This window comes from Delphinus delphis, chromosome 10, assembly GCF_949987515.2.
Source record: "Delphinus delphis chromosome 10, mDelDel1.2, whole genome shotgun sequence".
NCBI classification, from domain to species: domain Eukaryota; kingdom Metazoa; phylum Chordata; class Mammalia; order Artiodactyla; family Delphinidae; genus Delphinus; species Delphinus delphis.
The window spans coordinates 51,885,345-51,906,286 of NC_082692.2; the positions used below are offsets into that span (position 1 = coordinate 51,885,345).

Genomic DNA, 20,942 nt, shown 5'->3' on the forward strand with positions numbered 1-20,942 from the left:
TTCCATCTGAGACCTCACCAGAATCTCCTTAAACATCCATGTTTCTAGCATGTGCCTCAGAACTCTGCAGCCGCTCTTCATTAGCCAGTGCCAAAGCCACTTCCATATTTTTAGCTATTTTGTGACAGTTCTGAAGGGACTCGAAGTCTTGGTCTCCTGACTGCTGGTCGGGGTTCTTATTTTGCTGACCTCTGGCCTAGAGCATCTATTAGTCTGTCTCTCCTCCAAACCTAAGCCTCCTTCATTGATTTATTACATTAAGAACTTAAAATATTGCCTTTCATGTTACTTTTTTTTTTTTCTTGTTTCACACTGCTCCCTTCCGAAACTCCCTGGTTTTAAAATGCTCTGATTTGCATTTTCAGAATTTATCATCATGAGCTGTGTCCCCATTTTATAGCTAAGGAAACTGAGGTTTGGAGCCTCCTGACTTTGCACAGGTTCACGCACAATTGGGCCCATGTCTCTCGACTTCCATCCAGCAGTTTTTTCTGATGTCATCCTGCTCTGGGTGCTCCTCTGCCTGAGTAGTGAGTAGAGCCCTGGCCAGCAGTCAGGAGACCCCTCCATGTTGGGGTTCCACACTCACGCGTGTGAAGAGACCAGAAAGTCATGCAAGTGAGCGTAAACTGTTGAATCCTTGCCACCCATATGCACTGACTTAAACAACAGCAGGATATTCTTCACAGAGAAGTAAGCTGGAAATGTGCTCCCAGGATCGCTAGATCTTCTGTTGTTGTTGTTTTTTTCCCTTCCTAAGGGAATCCAGAAATCTGGGTTTCTGTGTAAACTCCCCCAGTTTTAAGATGTTTACAGACAAATTTTGAAAATTTTGCTTGCTGCTGGCAGATGCTAAACGTCAGACGCGTCTGCCTTCTGGTTGGGATATTTTATTTGCTGCTCCAACTGAGGAGCCCCTTTGCAACCCCTCAAAGCGTTGGTAAGCGAGGAAGCAGCGTGCACTGAGTACCCCCAAGGCGCCGAGGAGCTGCCTTCTCATCGCCCTTGTCCCCTGCCCCGCTCACGAGTCCAGGTGGGCCTCTTGGCACAGCCGGGGTGCGCTTCTGGCCGCTTCTGAGGTCCGGGTATGCCCGGACCTTCCCAGGCTCCCTAAACACTCTGCGCCTCTGTCTCCCAGGGTCTGTGCTTTAATGGCAGTGCCTTCGTCTTATACCTCTCAGCCGCTATTGTGGATGCGTCTTCTGTCTCCCCGGAGAGGGACAGTCACAACTTCAACAGCTGGGCAGCCTCGTCGGTGAGTGAGCATTTCATCCCCACGGTCTCCTCCTCCCTCCCCAAGGCCGGCTGAGGATCTGGGCGAGGAGGACAAAGTTATCTGCAGGGCAAAGCATCACCTGTGGGGAGGGACACCTTGGCAGTGAACTTCCTGGTTTGAGCATCATGGGGCCTCCCGATGGCCTGGAGCACAAAGAGGCTGAAAGAGTCCGCTCGAGTGAAAGCCAAATGCTAGAACAAAATAAATGTTTGAGGGAGAAAAAACATTTGAGGGATTCTAAGAATAATTCTGCTGCCTACAGTGTCAGTGGGAGAGGAGGCAGAAAATGAGCACACTAGGATTCTGTTTGTTGAAGTAGAAATGTTTATTCATGCTCTGAGGATGCCTAGGAAGATAGACACCAGCAGAGGCTCCTTCCAGGGACTGTGATGGACCATGAGGAGTGTGGGATGAGGGGCTTCTACTTTTTAATTTATGCGTTTATGTACTGTTTGCATTTTTAAACCATAAGTGTGTATTTTTCAAATTTAAAAAACTAATTTTAAAAGTTTCTCTGAGATGGGCCTTATAATATTCCATCCGCAGTAGAAGTGATGGGGGCGGGAGGCAGGTAGTTAGACAGGAAGACCAACAGTATGATGTTAAAGCTGGTGGGTGATCCATGGGTGTTCATCATATTCTTGACCTATATCTCAATATCTCTATTTAAGGGTAAAGAGCGTGGGTCCACGTGAGATTAAAAGTCACAGGGCTCAAGTTAGCACACAGCAAGGATCAGCTGGGCAGATGCAAACTAGTATATATAGGATGGATAAACAGCAAGGTCCTACTGTATAGCACTGGGAACTATATTCAATATCCTGTGATAAACCATCATGGAAAAGAATATGAAAAGGAACGTACATAGATGTATAACTGAGTCACTTTGCTATACAGCAGAAATTAGCACAACACTGTAAATCAACTGGACATCAATAAAATTTTTTTAAAAATGAAGAATCAGGTGGAACTGGGCTGTGGTTGCCCCAGGAGAGGGCCTGGCGTTTTCCCGCCTCTGCACTCACACCCCATGTGGGCCCCTGGCTTCCTTCCGCCCACTCAGCTTGTTTGTGTAAACTGAGCCTGTGACAGTGTGAGGTTAAGCTTTGGTCTAAAATCACCGATACTAAATTAGAAATACACGGGCTTTTCTCAGATGCACACCACCATATTCACCCCTACGTGAACACCCTGGGCTTATTGGAGTAAGACTACAGGCTTTCCAGATAGGTTCCGAAAAAGAAAAACAGCCTAGCCTGAAATTGTTTCAGAAGGAAGGAAATTGAACCAATAAAGCAGGTTTAGATGAGAAAGCTTGGAGTCAAGGGATGCCATAAGTGCATTATTCAGTAAAGGTGAAATGACAACTTTTGCTAATTAGGATGTGCCCTAAACCCCCTTTCTATTATGCTTTGTTTTCTCCAGTTCTTCGCCTTCCTGGTCACCATCTGCTATGCTGGAAACACATATTTCAGTTTTATAGCTTGGAGATCCAGGACCATACAGTGATTCGCCATTTTGAGAATTAAAAGGGAAAAAAAAAGGAAGAATCTCACTGTAAAAACAGCTGTAGGTATAATGTATATTTCCAGAGAATTGTATTTAACTAATGTTTTTATATACTTAGTTAAATTTGCTCACAGTGGTTTGTTATAATTAAACTGGATACTTATTTGCAAAGTGCTGTAGCTTATAATGAATCTTAAATATCTTGTTGATGTCTTCATAGACCTTATTTTCTTAGGCAATGTATTAGAAATAGATAAATTGCTAATATTAAGAACGCATCAAGTTTGTAAACCTAACTTTTAAAAATGCCAGATTCTTTTGTCATTAAATGTTTCGCAATCCAGGGTAATGTGGCGTCTGACTCAGGAAAGGAGACTTATTGCTGAAGGCTGAAGCTGGGGGCTGTGCGGAATTCTTCATCCTCATGGGGTTGCCTGGGGTGATATTGCCAGGAGACAGTGTCCACAGCCCCCAGGCCAGCGTGGTCAGAGAGACCCATCTCCCCAAGTCTGGGGATTGCTGGCGGCGTGAGTCCCACATGCCAACGGGTTGGCACAGAAAGCATCTAATGAGACACTAGCCTTAGAACTTAGTAATGAGCTCGCCTTGAGTGGTGCTCTGAGCACAGTGGCTGATGTGCTGGTGGTATTTTTTTCTAATACAGATTAAAATAAGCTCATAACCATTAAAAGGATAAATACTTGCATGTTCCTTAAAAACCATCTTGCTGACCATAGAGACACAGGTACCATATTAGGTGGAACATATTGGACCAAAAGGCTCCAAATCTCCAAGCCCTAATATTTTGTAACATTGTTATTAGATATTATGAGACCATGGGAAGAACTGTGTTCCGAAGGCAGATGTGCACTTAGAGGAAGTGTTTTTAGGCAAGATGGTTCTTGCTGGAATGGCAGTGTATCTTGGGTGATTTTTCAAACTGAAAAACAAAAAACCACTGAAACGTTAGTATAGTTGATGATAGGGAGAGGGTTCAGCCGTGCACTCTGTGGACATGGCCCCGTGGCCTCCTCTTTTCTGCTCGTGTGGCAGTGCTGTTTTCTTTCTGTTGTGTGTTGTTTGCGTTGGTTTTCCTGTTCAGCTAATTCCTTAGCCAACAAGCTCTGTTTCCCCCTATAAAGGAGAGTTGGGAGTTCTTCAGTGTCTGATGACACCCACCCCAGACCTTTGAAAGGAACAATGAAGAATGTTCTTGGGCTGTGTGTCCAAAAAGGTAGGGGGGAGGGAACACCAAGAGGGAGAGGTGGGGTGGAGGGTGGGAGTGGGTGGGCGTGGGGAACACGAGAGGCCTCTTTGGGTCCCGCATGTAGCCATGAAGCTTCAGCTTCAGTGACGCAGACCTGCAGGTGACCGGGGCTGCGATCTTTCTGGAGCGGTGTTCCCAGTCATCACCCGGACAGCCTCCGACTTGCTGATTTTGCAAGAAGAGCTGAAATAACTAGTCAGGGTTTGTGTGTTCTGCCTCTCTGTCTATCTCTCCCTTTCACACTCCCAGAAGCATGTTCACCTTGCACGCACCTGGTGGATTTTTTTTTTAATTGAAATATAGTTGATTTACAATGTTGTGTTAGTTTCAGGTGTACAGCAAAGTGATTTAGTTATATATATATGTAGGTACACATATATTCTTTTTTACATTCTCTTTCATTACCTGGTAGATTTTTAAAGTACTTTATATTGCAATCAAGTCTCCATAAGAGGCAGAAAAACTGTAACCTAAGAGGTCTGTTTCTGGAAACAGTCATAAAGAAAGAAGCCTGCTTTTAGGATTGTGTGGGGGTGTGTGTGTGTGAGTGTGATTTCTATAATCATGGACACATATATAGCAAGTAACTTCCGGAATAAAAGATTTCATAAGCCACTTTGAAATGTCTTCCAAATAGACCACAACCAGCCATAGGCCTTTCCTGAACCGGTAGCGCCAAAGAGACCTATTTCAAGAGATCAGTGGTTCATTTGCATCCATGCGGAGGGGACTTGCTGTCGTGTTTTTATATGTGGCTTTTCAAGAGCATGACCCTTTGTGTTGCCTTAAAAGGTCACCCCAAAAAACCACCAAAAAGCCAAAAAACATTTATTTTTGGCTGAAAGGAAATTATTTCTTCTTTTGAATGCTGAGAGACTTTGTTCATGAATAATTTTTAAGTGTGTGTTTTTAGACAACAAAATGATTCTCTGTTATTCAGCTAAAGCTATAAGTTTTGAACTGGGTTTAATTTTTCTCTCGAGAAAGAAGAAAAAAACAAAAGCAAAGCCACATGCAACACAGCCAGCATAACAAGAAGAATAGGTTTCTGGGGTTGAAAAATGTTGTTACAGGGATAGTATAGAGTGTGCTTACGCTCTGCTGTCTGTGCTCGCTGTCTGCATTCACCTCTCAGCCCTTCCAGAACCATCACGTTCTCTTTGATAGAGCCGGGTGGGTTTTAATTTGATGTATTTCCACACTCATGGCAAATCAATGAAATGCTTTAGGCATTTAATCTCTCACCATTGCTATTTCCAACTCATAGCCCCCAAAGGTAAATATTTAGCCAATATTTTAAAACTATAAGAAAATCTAGAGACAAGAATGTTCAGTGTCAGTTGCTTTTGTACATTTTTAAATTGCTCCCTTCATAGGAAAATCCCTTCAGGGTATCAGCACACAAAAGATTTTAAATACATAAAATATCTCTGCGTAGAGGACAGACATTTAAAACCACTAACTGAAGATGCAGCCCTGGGTAGAAAATCAATTTAAAAGTCTGTATTTCTGTTCCCTAGACAATTATTAAATTGAAAAGAGAGATTTTCACAGAAAAAAACAATCCAGGCATACAGGCAGACCTCATTTCATTGCGCTTCACCTTACTGCACTTCACAGATACTGTGTTTTATACAAATTGAAGGTTTGTGGCAACCCTATGTGGAGCAAGGTGCCATTTTTCCAGCAGCATTTTCTCATGTCATGCCTCTGTGTCACATTTTTGTAATTCTCCCAATATTTCAAACTTTCTCATGTTTCTTATGGTGATCTGTGATCAGTGATCTTTGATGTTACTATTGTTCATTGTTTGGGAGCATCACAGGCCATGCCCATACAAGATGACAGACTTAATCAGTAAATGTGTGTGCTCTGACTGCTCCACCAACCAGCCATTCTCCGTCTCTCTCCCTCTCCTCAGGCCTCCCTATTCCCTGAGACATAACAATGTTGAAATTAGGCCAATTAATAACCCAACAATGACCTCGAAGTGTTCAAGTGAAAGGAAGACTCACATGTCTCTCAGTTTAAATCAAAAGCTAGGAATGATTAAACTTAGTGAAGAAGGCATGTCAAAAGCCCAGACAGGCTCAAAGCTCAGCCTTTTGTGCCAAACAGCCAAGCTGTGAATGCAAAGGAAAAGTTCTTGGAGGAAATTAAAAGTGCTCCTCCAGTGAATACACGAATGATAAGAAAGCAAAACAGACTCATTGCTGATATGTAGAAAGTTTTAGGGGTCTGGATGAAAAGAAGATCAAACCAGCTTCAACATTTCCTTAAGCCAAAAAAAAAAAAAAAGCCTAACCTAGAGCCAGGTCCTAAATCTCAATTCTGTGATGGCTAAGGGAGATGAGGAAGGTGCAGAAGAGAAGTTTAAAGCTAGCAGAGGTTGGTTCATGACGTTTAAAGAAAAAAGCCGTCTCAACATAAAAGTGCAAGGTGAAGCAGCAAGTGCTGATGTAGAAGCTTCAGCAAGTTGTGCAGAAGATCAGATAATTCATGAAGGTGGCTACACTAAACAATAGATTTTCAGTGTAGACAAAACAGGCTTCTGGAAGAAGATGCCATCTAGGACTTTCATAGCTAGAGAGGAGAAGTCAGTGCCTGGCTTCAAAGCTTCAAGGGACAGGCTGACTCTGTTGTTAGGGGCTAATGCAGCTGGTGATTTTAAGTTGAATCTAGTGCTCATTTACCATTCTGAAAATCCTAGGGACCTTAAGGGTTAGGCTAAGTCCACCCTGCCTGTGCTCTGTAAGTCGAACAACGAAGCCTGGATGGCAGCACATCTGTTGACAACATGGTTTACTGACTATTTTAAGCCCACTGTTGAGACCTACTGCCCAGAATAAGATTCCTTTCCAAATATTACTGCTCATTGACAAGGCACCAGATCACCCAAGAGCGCTGATGGAGATGTACAATAAGATAATGTTGTTGTCATGCCTGCTAACACGACATCCATTCTGCAGCCCATGGATAAAGGAGTCATTTCAGCTTATTATTTAAGAAATAACGTTTTTCATAAGACTTTGACTGCCATAGATAGTGACTACTCTGACGGATCTGGGCAAAGTCAATTGAAAATCTTCTGGAAGGATTGACTGTTGTAGATACCATTAAGTACATTCTTGATTTATGAGAAGAGGTAAAAAATATCAGCATTGACAGGAGTTTGCAAGAAGTTGATTCCAGCCCTCAGACTTTAGCGGAGGAAGTCACTGCAGATGTGGTGGAAACAGCAAGAGAACTAGAATTAAATATGGAGCCTGAAGATGGGAGTGAATTGCTGCATCTCCTGGTAAAACTTGAACGGAAGAGAGTTTGCTTCTTATAGATGAGCAAAGACAGTGGTTTCTTGAGATGGAGTCTGCTCCTGGTGAAGATGCTGTGAAGCTTGTTGAAATGACAACCGAGGGTTCAGACTGTTAGTTGATAAAACAGTGGCAGGGTTTGAGAGGATTGACTCCAGTTTGGAAAGAAGGTCTATGGGTCAGATGCTATCAAACAGCACTGCAGGCTGCAGAGAAGTCATTTGTGAAAGGCAGAGTCAATTGATGAAGCAGACTTCACTGTTGTCCTATTTTAAGAAACTGCCACAGACGCCCTGGCCTTCAGCAACCGCCTGATCAGCAGCATCAACATCCAGGCAAGACCCTCCACCAGCAAAAAGATTAGGACTCACTGAAGGCTCAGGTGATGGGTAGGATTTTTATTTTTTGCGGTACGCGGGCCTCTCACTGTTGTGGCCTCTCCCGTTGCGGAGCACAGGCTCCGGACGCACAGGCTCAGCGGCCATGGCTCACGGGCCCAGCCGCTCCGCGGCATGTGGGATCTTCCCGGACCGGGGTACGAACCCGTGTCCCCTGCATCGGCAGGCGGACTCTCAACCACTGCGCCACCAGGGAAGCCCTAAACAGAACTTTTATATGCACCAGGAAACCAAAAGATTTTTGTGACTCGCCTTATCGTGGTGGTCTGGGACCAGACCTGCCGTATTTCCGAGGAAAGCCCATATAAGCCTGGGGCAGACGTGTGCACACTTATGCTGAAAAAGGGCAACCTGAGAAGTATTTCCTAACTTGGCCTTACATAAATGTTCTGGCTATGTTCTTGCTGCCAGTTGTAAGCAGACAGCTGTAAAGGAAGGTGAGGTAACTGTTCCAGTGCTGATGACCTAGGATAATGGGGAAGATTAGAATATGTGTTGTTATAAGTAAACTTAGGTGTTCGGTGTATATAAAAGAGGATCAGGTTAGGGGGAAAGTGCTTGGCAATCTAGAGGTGATAATTTTTCAGAAACTTAGGAAGGTGAGTGGCAAGAAAGTTGAAGAGACATTCCATTTGGAAGGTGTGTTTTGAGAAAACTTGTGTCAATGGCAAACTTTTTTCTAGAATATTCGGAATACCTCATCCAGGATGTAGCCGACCTTGTTGCTGCCTCAGCATCCCTTCTCCCCGCCTCTTGTTATCCGACTACCCTAGTTTTTATTGCACATCCATACCACCCGCTTACACCCCAGCAACTTCGGGGAAAGCCAGCTCCACTGTGCTCTAGGGATGGCCTAAGCCAGTCCCACCTCAGCCACAGCGACTGGTTCAGGCAGGGGCACGTGACCAGGCTTGCTGGGGAGTTCTGGGAAAGGAGTTCTGAGGAAATGCGTAGGCAGGAAGTTGTTGGCAAATATCTTGCGACCACGAGGAGAAGCCAGTCGCGGGATGAAGGTGACTGGAAGAGAGATGGAGGGGGAAAGAAACTTCTTAATGATGACATCATTGAGCTTCCAGCTCCTCCAGCGTAGTGGATAGAGAACATCTGTACTGTGAGGAAAGGAACCAGGTGAACACTACATAGGCTGTAGGGATGAAGTGGTACATTTCCAGAAATCTATTTCACTATACATATGAAGAGCCTTAAAAATGATCCATTCCCTTGAACTTGGGGATGTTTCTCTTAGGAGTAAGAGAAGCTCCTTACTCCTGATTCATGCACAAAGATGCTAATCCTGGTCTTATGTATAATACGGGGGGAAAAGAACTAAATTAGCCTAAAACCCTAACAGTAGGAGAATGATTCAATAATTAATTAAATCCATTGAATGAGACTTCAGAAATGAATGCACTACAACCCAAGTTTATTCAGAGTCACCATCATTAATGGTTTAACTTTGTATTTTTAACACATTTTTCAAGCTGTGCTTGAACTGTGGTTGCTAGATTGGTTATTAAAACGAAGAGCAGTTGTTAAAGTGCTGTCTTCCTAAAAATATATAATGGAGAAAAATAAGTTGTACACACACAAAAAATCAATGCTGCCACTAAAAACCCTTTGTGAGTAATTTTTAACAGGAAATGTTTGTGGTATAACTTGCAGTTTACAAAAGGCAGAACAAACCAAACTGTAAAAGGTGGTGGGATCATGGGGTGATTTCAGTTTTCTTTGTTTTTTCTGAATTTCCCCCAATTTTCTACAATGAGCAGGAAATACCTTCATCATCAGGAAATAAATATTTTTAAAAGACAAGAGAAGGCAGTGGTTTCAGCAGGTCAAAAACAGAAAAAGGATCCTTACTATTTGTGGAAAAAATAACATCTTCAAGTTCTCTTATAAAGGTGGGCAGGTGACCAGAGCCATTGCATAAAAACCATTCAGAGGACTATGCCCATTCCTTGGTCTCCTTTTGAAGGGAAGTGTAGTCATCTTTGGTCATCATTTATTTCATTTATGAAAGATTTCATGGATAAAGAAGGAAAAAGAGCCTCCTCTCCTCTCCTCCCTCTCCCCTTCCTTCCCTCCCCTGTCCTGATAACTTCATAGGAATACTGATGCTGATAGAAAACGTTAGCACAAAAAGCTAATTATTCCTTACATTTGTATGTTGCTTTGTTACCTTTGTTAACATTTTCAGATTCATTTGTTTGAACCTCAAAAATGAGCGCTATCAGCCCATTTCACAAATAAGAACCCTGAGGTCCAGATAACTTCACTTGTGGGCAGACCAGCAACCAAAGTCCCATCTCCTCATTCCAAAGGTCAAGCAGATAAAACCAGGACCTTTATGCAGATTGTCCCACTGCTAAAGGAGTTAGGGGTCCTCCATTGCCCCACTCTTGCAAATGTACAGCCCCAAAGCATAGCAAGTCGCAGCCAGTGGAGAGCATTCACAAAGCAGATGGTCTACAGGGAGCCTACAGTCTACTTGGGGAGTCACGGCAACACACAGGAAATTATCAGAAAATGAGAGAAAATTGTCCAAGGTCAGCCCCGCTGCTGATCCATCCAGTGTCACCATGCTCTCATCAACCACTGCCAGACATCAGTCTGCAACGTGACATCCACCATATAGGGTGGGCTTTCCAGAGACACATTGGGCGGGGGGTGGGGTGGTAATTCGGGGACCACCTGTGTGAGTCAGCGCCAAATTCTCAAGTGTAGGCAGGAACCAAGTACAAACATCCTGAGCGGGGCAGCAAGCGTTAGCAATGTTTCGTGTCCCTCAGTTGTTTACAGACGTTTCTTGGGGGTATCGGAGGGACATGGTACAAGGCGTGTAAGCTGGTCAAGGTTTATGAACAAAAAGGGCAGGTCTGAACCAAGGGCAGCCCAGAGGTTTTTGCTTTGTTTGCTTGCTTGGTTTTTGCTAGGTCGTGGCTCAGAATGCTGTTTGCCCGTCTGCCAGTGCCCCAACCTGCCAGACACAGCCGTCCTCCATCCCAGCCTATTTCAGGGTCCACTAACGTGTACCAAATGCCTGAACACGTGTAATCTCATTCACTCCTCACAGCAGCCCTGTGAGTAAGCAGCGCCGCCCCCTGCTTTGCAGATCTGGAGATTCCTGCTCCGAGGCACCTGGATTCCCAGCCAGGTCTTCTAACTCTGAATCCAGTGCTCTTTCCACGCTACTCTTTTCTTGAATCTCCAGATAGGTTTCCCCCCCATTTTCAAGTAGAAGATTATTCCTTATGCAAAACAAATAATGCAAAGTGAGCATTCATGTTCAGACTTAGTTTTAATTTAATAGACCAGTGAAATTGATGTGACCTGTTAGTCACACCTGATAGTCACGATTATTCTTGGGCTTCATGGCAATTAAGCATAAATAAATGGTTCTTCCACTATCAAATTGAAAAGTAATAAAGATGCACCGTTGTGTTCCAGGCATTGTGATTGGTGCCATGGATGTCAGGATAAAGGCCCAGAAGAGCCTGCACACTGTTGAGGACTTGCTATATGCCAGGCACTGTGCTGAGGACTTTCCAGGCCTTAATTTATCTAATCCTCATAGGAGTCATGGCAGGTGGTATTTTCCAAAGATGACTTGACAGTATCACCATGCAACTTCCTAATCAAATGATGGGAGCCCACCAGGGTCACCTTACCCTTACTGGGAAGTGGTGGGAAGTCAGGGAAGGCTTCCTGGAGGAGGAGGGGCCACCTCAACCACACACACTGAAGGATAAAGAGCTGTTAACCAGCCGTCAGTGAGTGGAGAAGGGAGTTCAGACAAACGCTCAGAAGCGTGATATAGCAGAGGGCGTGACGTTCATTCAGGCTTGAGCATGGGGTCCAAAGGAGTGGAAGCTGCTAGATGTGGCTGGAGAGGTGGCAAGACAAGATGGCAAAGGTGGGTGGGCCCCCTCACTCTTTTGAGTGCACCCAGCCCTGCACCCACCAAAGCCCTTCCTCCCCAGGGGGCAGCCCTTCCCGCCAAGAAGTCATCACCCCGTGTAGACACCTCCGTGTACTTGGCCGCAGGTCTGGTCTGTGGAACCTCTTCTTGCACTCCGGGCCAGCACACAGCTCTTGTGCTGCCAAGCCTCTCGCTCGGGCTTTTAAGTGATCATGATAAAATGATTAACACAGAGTGGCCACCAGCAGTGATTATTTCCGATCTAAGCTGGGTGGCACGTGGGCCAACGGCAGTCCGAGAAACCCAGCCAAGTCTCAGCTCCAGTGGACTCCGGACATGCCAGTGGTTCTCAAACTCCGTCATGCATCTGCATCACGTGGGAGGTGGAGGGCCGACCTTGCCAAAACACAGATTGCTGAGCCTCACCCCCAGAGGTTCTGATTCAGCAGGTCTGGGGCGGATGGGGGGGTGGGGCTAAGAATTTGCATTTCTCACTAGTTCCGGGGTGATGCTGGTGCTGCTGGGCTGGGGACCATACATTGAAAATCACTGATTTAGAAGATTGCTGGAGAATTGGATGAAGGCCCCTGGAAGGAGGGGAAATTATCCACTGCTGGGTTTTTCTGCTTTCCTGAAGCCTTCACTTCAACAAAGACCCCCTGTCATCTCCATGATGGGTTCCGAAGCCTTGGAAAAGTACAAAAGTGAAGATGTAAATCTGTATGGAAAACGACATGCATCAGGAGCTGTCACAGAGCGCCTGCACGGCTATCACATTGTCACAGGAGCCCCGAGATGCAATTATCTTTGTTTTATAGAGAACGAAATGGAAGGCACCGTGACTATTATCTAAACAGAAAACATATTAGAGGCAATTTTTTTTGGTCATGAAAACTTTCAAATGTACACACAAGTAGAGAACATGGCATTACGATTCCTGAAATGCCTCAACTTTGGCAATGATGGTGCTCAACTTGAGTGGTCATCAGAATCACCTGGGAGACTTGTCAAAACAGAGATTGCATGATTATCTCCACATTCTGAATTATCAAGACTTTGCCACATTGACAGTCTTCTGATGACAGGACAGCAGTGGCATCCAATGATGTCATGAGGTAGATTTTTTGTGTTATTTCGAAACATTTGGAGATATATCAAGTTTGGCCACAGGGACACTCTGCTCAGAGAGAACACTGATAACATTTCATTTCTGTAGTCCTGCTTGCTCATTTTAAAAGTAACCCGGAAGGAGTGCAATGTAGCATCTCTAACTGTTTGACAGCTTCTACTAGAAGTAAACCTATGTTCACCTTGTGACCCAGCAAACCCACTCATTAAGTATTTTCCCGGGAGAAATGAGAGCTGCTGTCCACCAAAAAAATCTCACCAGAATGTTCACCACAGCTTTATTGGGATTAATCTCGATGCATCTTGTTGAGTGAAAGAAGCCAGACACAAAAGAGAATATTCTGTATTATTTCAAGTACATCAAGTCTGAGAAGAGGCAGAACGAATCTATAGTGACAGAAAGAGGGAAGGAGCACGAGGGAACTTTTTTGGGGGTATCGGCCGGTATTTGTTGCTGTGGGCGGTGGTTACACAGGTGTACATACACATACAGAACAATTAACGGAGCTGAACACGGAAGGTTTGGGCATTTCAGTGTATGTGAGTTATACTTCAATCAAGTACCCTTAGCACATACCCGCAGCCGCACCCAAACCAGATCCCAGGAGGCTGAGACCCAGCTGTGCCCTGGCCTCGCCCATCTCGGAAAGGCCACGGCCCAGGGCGTCCGTTTCCCTCCTCCCTCCAGCCCAACTTTCGCGCCTCCCAGAGGGCGGGGGCTGCCGCCACCTTTCCGGAGAACGCGGGCCAGGCCCTCCTCCGCGCGTCCGGCGGCGGCTGGGTGGGCGTCCTCAGCGCGGGCCGGGGGCGCGGGCCCCGCCCCACCCCAGGACCCCGCCCCTGCGCCACGCCCCCGAGGCCCCACCCAGCCTCTCCGCTTCTGGCCTTCGGCCTCGGCAGCTGCAGGCTGCCGGCCGGCGAGGGCCGCGCGATGTCGCACGGGCCCGGGCTCGTCCGCACCACGTGCAGCAGCGGCAGCGCCCCGGGAGCCGGGGCCGGCGCGGGGCCGCTGGGCGCGAGCTCTTCGGAGGGGCTGCTGGACCCCGTCTACCCCCGCACCCACGCAGCGCTGCTGAAAGTGGCGCAGATGGTAAGAGAGGCCCGGGCGCGAACCACACGGGGTGGCCGCGGAGGGGCCGCTCCCGCGGCGGGAGCATCGCGCCCCGGGCGGGGGTCTCGCCGCCCAAGTCAAGTTGGAGGGGGCTTCCTCGGGCGAGTTGCGCGTGCAGCCGCCGCGCTGGAACTCGGCGCACCCGGCAGGCCTGTTCGCGCCGCCCCCGCTCGGAGGTCCCAAGTTTTTCCAGCCACTCTGCGGAGCCTGCGAGCTGGTGACCGAAACCACGGCCAAAGTTCCTGTGTGTCTTCCTTCCTCTTCTCGGGCAGCGCCGCTTCGGACCCGGGCCGGGGGTGGAGAGCGGCCGGGCGGCGGCGCTCAGGCCGCGGAAGCCGACCTTCTCCCGCCGCCTCTTTCCCCGGACCCCGCGCCGCAGGGCTTCCTGCTCGGGGCTCACCCTCGCCCGAGCGCGGGGTCCGAAGGCCAGGCGTTCACGGGGGTAGAAAGCCCTGGGACCCTTGGGGCAGCCGTCCCCGGCCCTGCCCCTCAAGTTAGGGCGGGCCAGTTCTCGGGGCCGTTGGACGGCAGCGGTCAATGGGGAAGGCCTTTTGGGGAGCCGGTACTTATCTGGGGAGAGCGGGAGTCGCCGGAATGGGGTCACTGTGGAGCGGGCAGGACGAAGGCCTGGGCGCCGAGTGCCACCGGCGCTGCAGGGACCTCCAGCAGCGCAGACCTTGCCCGGCCTGTTCTCCTGTTCCCCACTCTTCTCTGCCTTCCCATGTTTTTCTTCCTTACAATTTTAAAATTTTAAACACCTTTCCCGTTTGTTCGGTAAGTTTTGAAACTGGGCTGGGCTCTTTGTGACTCCACTCCTTGTCATGTTTGCAGCCAGAATGGTGAGGGGGAAGTGGTAGTTTTGAAAGGGGGGTTGAAGGAAGGAATGTGGGTTAGACGCAAGGTCACAGATCCAGAGGCAGGGCCTACCAGGGTGGGCCAGCCCCAGGCCTGGACACGGGGTGAGGGCTACCCAGGCATCCACAGCTCTGTTACTCTGGGTGCTGAGTGTGTGTAGAGGGGGCTCTGGTTTCCTGCTTGGGCCAGACCTGAAGGAAAGAGGGACTTAGTTCCCTTTTCTCAAAGAAGAGCTTCTAGATGGACTAAAAATTAGGAAGTAGAGGCATTTTAGTTACTAACAAAAAAAATCATGCTGAGCTGTGTTGGTTTTGAGCAAGGCATTTTTGGGGTTCAGGCTAAGAGATCTGATCAGCCAAATAGAGGGGACCAGCCTACCTCCCCATCCTTAAAAAAAAATGGGTGGGAGTGGGTCAGGCCTTAACTGAGCATTGGAAAATGTTATCAGGAGCTGAATGATGAGTTTGGTGGAGAAAAATCACGGTCAGATCCTCCGTTTCGGTCCATGAGTTTAATGGACAAAGATTATGGAGAAGAGAAACCTCCGTTTCACTCTAAGCTCCTAAGCTAGCCTCTTACATCAGGCTCTTGTGCCAAGTTGCAGGTGACACTGATGGGCCACTTGTTCCAAAGAGAACAAAGACTTGGAGGATTGCTTCTCTTTGTGCCCAGAGACTCTCACATCTTCCTTCCCTGGGGACTGCCGTGTGGCTGCAGGCTGGTTTGAGCAGAGCCCCTGGGAATGAAGTTGCCCTTGCTGGATGGTCATATTACAACAGCGAGACCACTTAGGACTCTCTGCGTGGGCCCCTTGTCCATCTCTTCCCCATCCACCTCCTTCTCCTCTTTTCTGGGAGTCTCCCCAAGTCCACTACTCGAGGAAGGAATGTCCATCTGGAACTTCACAGAGTGTAAGCTGGAGCTGGGTCTCCTGGCATCACCTGGATCCCTGAGGGGCCTGAGCTGCAGGGATCCAGAGGGCCTTGCTCAGGGCTCCACCAGCACTCCTCGTCAGTTTGTTTGTTCAGCAGACATTTGTGAGTGCCGTGTTCATCTCCATTTCTGCAGAAACAGATGGATTTGACAAAGCCCTTGCCCTCAAGGAATCTTTGGTTCTGAGGAGACACACAAGTCCCCAAACTCCCTGGTTGGGGAGATGAAAGCTCTGTGGTTGACCACATAAGGGAGGAAGGAGGGAGGGAAGACGAAGGTGACATTTGAGTTGAATCTTGAGAGATAAATGTGGGTGTGTCGGGCTGGGCGTGCCCCGTTGGCCTCTCCTTATTCAGTGTGCGTAAGTCAGAGCTGGGTGATGCTGGGGTGGTGGAAAGGAAGGAGGTAGGGCGAGACATGGGCCAGTATTGGGCAGTTCTTCCCCTTCCCACCCTGACACGTAGAAAGAGGCTTCTCTCACTTCTTGAGCATCTGCTCTCTTCTTACCTCTGTGCAAGCGAGGCATGTGGAATACAGCCGTTAACAAGACAGATCCTTTCGGCAGTGACTGGGACATTTGCAGAACCGTAATAGGGAAGGAGAATCAGTGTGTAGTTTCATAAGCAGTAAAGATGGAAATTTAACCTTCCAGGAGGTTCCTTTATTTTATTTTTATTTTTTGGCTGCACCACGGGGCTTGTGGGATCTTAGTTCCTCGACCAGGTATTGAATCCAGGCCCTTGCAGTGAGAGCATGGAGTCCTAACCACTGGACCACCGGGGAATTCCAAGAAGGTTCCTTTACTTAGTAAATATTGAGCACCTACTATATGCTAGGGCAGTGTGGAAAGCAGAGTAAACCAGACAGGTCAGCTCCTGTTCTCTTTATACTGTAATAGGGAAAGTATTAATCAAATGATTTTAAATATAAAATATAAACTGGGACAAAAGCTATGAAAGAGAGGTCCTCAGTGTCATAGAGAATTAACTAGGGGGGTCTTCCCTGTCTGGGAGGTAAGGATGGGCTTCTCTGAGGAAAGGATATTTGAAGGATGAGGGAACAGTGTTACCAAAAGCAGGAAGAGCACAGACAATGGCTCTGAGGCTGGAGGAAGGAGTAGTGATAATGGTTGGAGGGAAGGAGCAAGGCTGGGAGTGATGTGGGTGAGTCTGGAGAAGTATTCCAAGACTAGACCATCTAGGGTCTGCCAGATAGTGCTGAGGATATGGTCCTTATTCTGAGACTATCCCAGAAGTAATCATGTCGATATCAACCCACCATTGAAGTGATGGTTCTCAACCTGGGGCTGTACAGCCCCCTAGGGGTCATTTTGGAACTTTGTGGAAGCTTTGTTTGGTTGTCACAGGGATTAGGCTCATATTCAGGATGCATCTTATTCATTTCAGTATAGAACGAAGGCACTGCAAGTACTTATTTTTGATTCTAAAGAGGTGAATTGTCAGAAATACGATTGAAGGAGCCTAAGTGGGTGTGTGAGTCGGGGGAGAGTGCCTGAGTTTTCTGGCCAGAGAGAGCATCCTAAAGACTTTCTAGGAGGTCGGAGCAAGTATGGTCTTCCCTTGGACATTCACAGCCGGGATTCCAAATGGAGTTAGACTTTGGAGGATCGCAGCCTCCGATATAACCGTGAATAGACCTGTGAGTGGAGAATGAGCTAGCATAGCCCAGAATGGCCCACCCCTCCGTGTTCTGTTTCAGATCATTTGGTTCCCAAATGCAGCCTGCACTCCCATGCCCTGTTTCCTGGAAGCTGCAGAGTTAAGGGCAGCAAAGAACCTCACTGTCTAGAGTCTTTGACCCCAACCCAATCCCGATCCAAGAACAAGAAACTGCTGTCCATCAATGGTCAAACAAATAAAAATGATAAGACATAAGTTATGGACTTTATTCCCAATAACAGAAGTAATACTTGCTCATTGTAGAAACTTTGAGAAACACAGGGAAGAAACTAGAGTCTCCCACTCCCTCTCCCCCAAGATTGATATTTAAAGTAAGATTTTCTACTATTTCATAGGAGAGAGATAATTTGTGGTTGTTGGTTTTGTTTTGGTTTTACAAAAGAAGGGTGATCCTCTACAGTTTGTAAAATGCTTTTTTTGCTTAATACGTGATGAATGATTTCTCGTGTCACTTAAGATTTGTTTGCAATTAGGTTTTCAGTAGCGTTTTTATAGCCAGTCACAAATGTCCCTTAATCTGTGTGACCAGCCCCCTCCCCCTTTTTGTGGCTCAAGAAGCTTCCAGTTCTGCCCATTCACGAACAAGACAGTGATGAACTCCCCTGTAGAGAAGTTTTGGTGTGCAAAGCCGTAAATACTTCCCAGGGATAAATGGCCCTCACCTTTCACAGAGAGAGGAATGGAGCGCCTCTTGCCCTGCTGGGCATGCTGGCATTAAACAACTGTCTAGACTTGTTAACATCTAGAAATCAGTGGTTGTCCCTTTATAGCCAAATGTGATAGTAGTAACATTTTAAGTCATAGTAGTATTTTTGGTGTCTGATGGTTTGGAAAAGGAACAGTGACATGGGTGGACTGGGAAATTTCGTAATGCTTTTATTTTATTTTTTTAGAGGTTAATAAGAAAAGATTTATTTCTTCAGAGTTTATATCAGTCATTGGTTGCTGGTGTGAAAATATATCTTTTTCACAAGTCACATGGTGCAAGGCTGATGGAGTCACCACTGTGACTTTGGGACACCTTCTATGACACATGCCTTCTTCAACTGAAATCAAAGAAGATAATAAGCACATAAGGATCTTACAGGTTCTCTTTTATTCTTTGGCTCAAAGGTGATACCATTGGTCAGAAGCAGCCGCATGTCCTTTCCAAAAGCAAGGGGTCTTGGAGAAATCATCTTCTGTATGTCCAGTATGAAATGAGAACTGTATAACGTCTACTGCAGCCTTTCTTTTCATCAAACACTTTTTTTTTTTGTGGTACGCGGGCCTCTCACTGTTGTGGCCTCTCCCGTTGCGGAGCACAGGCTCCAGACTCGCAGGCTCAGCGGCCATGGCTCACGGGCCCAGCCGCTCCACGGCATGTGGGATCTTCCCAGACCGGGGCACGAACCCGTGTCCCCTGCATCGGCAGGCGGACTCCCAACCACTGCGCCACCAGGGAAGCCCATCATCAAACACTTTTAAAGGCACTTGTATTTAAGCTATGACAATAGCCACGTACACTGGAAGGATGATAGTACCACGCGGGTATGAGGCATTATTTATTCAGGCTGCAGAGTATGTGGATTTCCTAACTGCTGGCAAGAATTCCCCTCCAGGGCACCCCAAATAACTGCCTGTCCCCTCCACCCCCGATTGGGAACCACTGGCCAGAGAAGATGGTCCTGATGCAAACAGCAGCTGAGGGTCCATGAGGCTGGGGGACCAGGGTGGGGATGGGGCTGGTGCATGGTCCCGCCTGAGTCTGGACAGAGTTGCACAGGGTTTCTGGTATTACAGTGCGTCCTGGAGACCCTCCAGGACATTGCAAGGCCTCCCTGTGTGGGTCAGTGCATTGATTTCAGTTCTGTACCAGGGAAGGCCTTCTCTCTGCTCCCTTCCTCCCATCCCTCATCCCCCACTCTCAGTGCTGGCGCTTCCTGCCCGGGCCCCTGGCTGTCCATCTGTTTCCTCCCCCTGCCATCTGCCCGAGGTGCTGCCCCAGGCCTGCTGCCTGGGAGCCTCCCTCTGACCCGCCGCCTGCCAGATGCTCTCCTTCTTTGTCACCAGTTTGGCTCAGCAGTTCCTTTGCCCACTGCTCACTCCCGGGCATTCCTCTCTGGGGTCCTTAGCAACTCCTGGCATCTGTGGCCTGGCTCAGGGCCTGGTGCTGGCGGCTGGTCCTCCAGCCCCGGGTCTTCCTGAGAGATGAGGGCTGGCAAGGAGAACAGGGCCTCTCCCCAGCGCAGCCCTGTCCTGCTCCCTGGCGGAAATCAGCACCGTGAAGCTTCTCAGCGTCCTGCTGAGAAAGCCTTTCACCTGGTTTGTGTTTTACTTCGCAGCGGCAGTGACAAGGCTCTTCCTTTCCCTTGAACAGCCTTTTACTTTACATAAATAGAAGGATAGATTGATTGATAGAGAAAGAGAAATTGTCTATAAAATGATTGCCACACATTACTCACGGAAGGGGTTGCTGTGAAATTTAAGAGTAAAGAGGGTGTCATTTTCATTTTTTAGAGATGGAGAAAGTGAAGGGAATTCAGAAGGGAATGAGAAGGAGGGGGGAGAAATTAAAGGCTTTCGGGTACAGAGTAAATTGGACCTTCTGGAAGGCAGAGGGAGCGATTAAATATAGCATGACCCTCCATATCTCTTTACTCACTTCTTCCTCTTAGGTTTTCTTTATTCCCCTAAGGAGGTGGCAACAATGCTAATATTGTTTATAAAGAAGTCTTTTTTAAACTTTTCCTCTCCAATGATGAAAGTGATACTTAACTAATTGTAATAGCATCTATCACACATTGAGTTCCTGTTAGGTGACAGCCACTGGGCTAGGTGTTTTACATGTGTGACCTCATTTAATCCTCATGATAGGTAGGTCCGATCATTATCTGCACCTTACAGATGAGGAAACACAGAGAAATTAGGTAACTTGCCCAAAGTCACAAAGCCATAAATAGCGAAGCAGTTTGAGTCCAAATCTTGAGCTCATAAAAGGACAATTTGGGGTTATTTTTTTTATTATCAATATGCCATGAGAATTTTTCCATGTGATTAAACCTTATTTGAAAAGGATGCTGTGATAACTACACATGGTAGTTGGTCGGACCATAACTTATCCATTTGTCTCCTCATTGGTGGGCAGACGGTAGCAGAGCTAAAAGGAGGTGCTCTGAGATGTGACAGCAGGTACTAATGACAGTTTCACCTTTTGCCAGAGATGAACTCAGCCAGAGTGGGGAAAACCCCTCACTGGGGTATAGGCCAGACAGTGGGCGTCGTATTTTATAAAGCGTTTCACATGTTACTCTCTGGGCTGCTGGAAGGCTTAAGAGGAAGCCATTAGTATCATCTTTGTGTTTAAGTCCTAAGTTCCTCCTGAGAGGAGAACTAAGGTTCGGGTGTCTGCTTCATTATGTCAGGCAATTTTACATGCAGTTTCCCTTTGTTTAACCCTTAATGACTATTATTTATTTTCCCTTTCTGTTGGTTGAATGAAGGCTGAGAGGGTTTGTAACTTGCCCAAGTTTCAAAAATTCCATTAAATTCTGGA

General features: G+C 47.1%; 2 protein-coding genes across 3 annotated transcripts in view; both read left to right on the forward strand.

The window, feature by feature from the left end:
• Window positions 1-3,960, forward strand: part of CMTM8 (CKLF like MARVEL transmembrane domain containing 8) — a 92,181-nt gene extending 88,221 nt beyond the window's left edge. The window contains exons 3-4 of one of the 2 annotated variants that reach the window (XM_060022095.1): window positions 1,139-1,255; window positions 2,702-3,959. In XM_060022095.1, coding sequence (XP_059878078.1) covers window positions 1,139-1,255; window positions 2,702-2,785 — 201 coding nt within the window. In that variant the 3' untranslated portion in view covers window positions 2,786-3,959. Of the gene's footprint in view, window positions 1-1,138; window positions 1,256-2,701 lie in introns of both variants that reach the window. The other variant, XM_069541137.1, reaches the window with a different exon arrangement.
• A 9,675-nt stretch (window positions 3,961-13,635) lies between these two features.
• The window catches only part of CMTM7 (CKLF like MARVEL transmembrane domain containing 7), a 42,043-nt gene continuing 34,736 nt past the window's right edge, over window positions 13,636-20,942 (forward strand). The window contains exon 1 of the mRNA XM_060021372.2: window positions 13,636-13,898. Within this exon, the coding sequence (XP_059877355.1) occupies window positions 13,740-13,898 (159 nt within the window). The 5' untranslated portion in view covers window positions 13,636-13,739. The remainder of the gene's footprint in view (window positions 13,899-20,942) is intronic.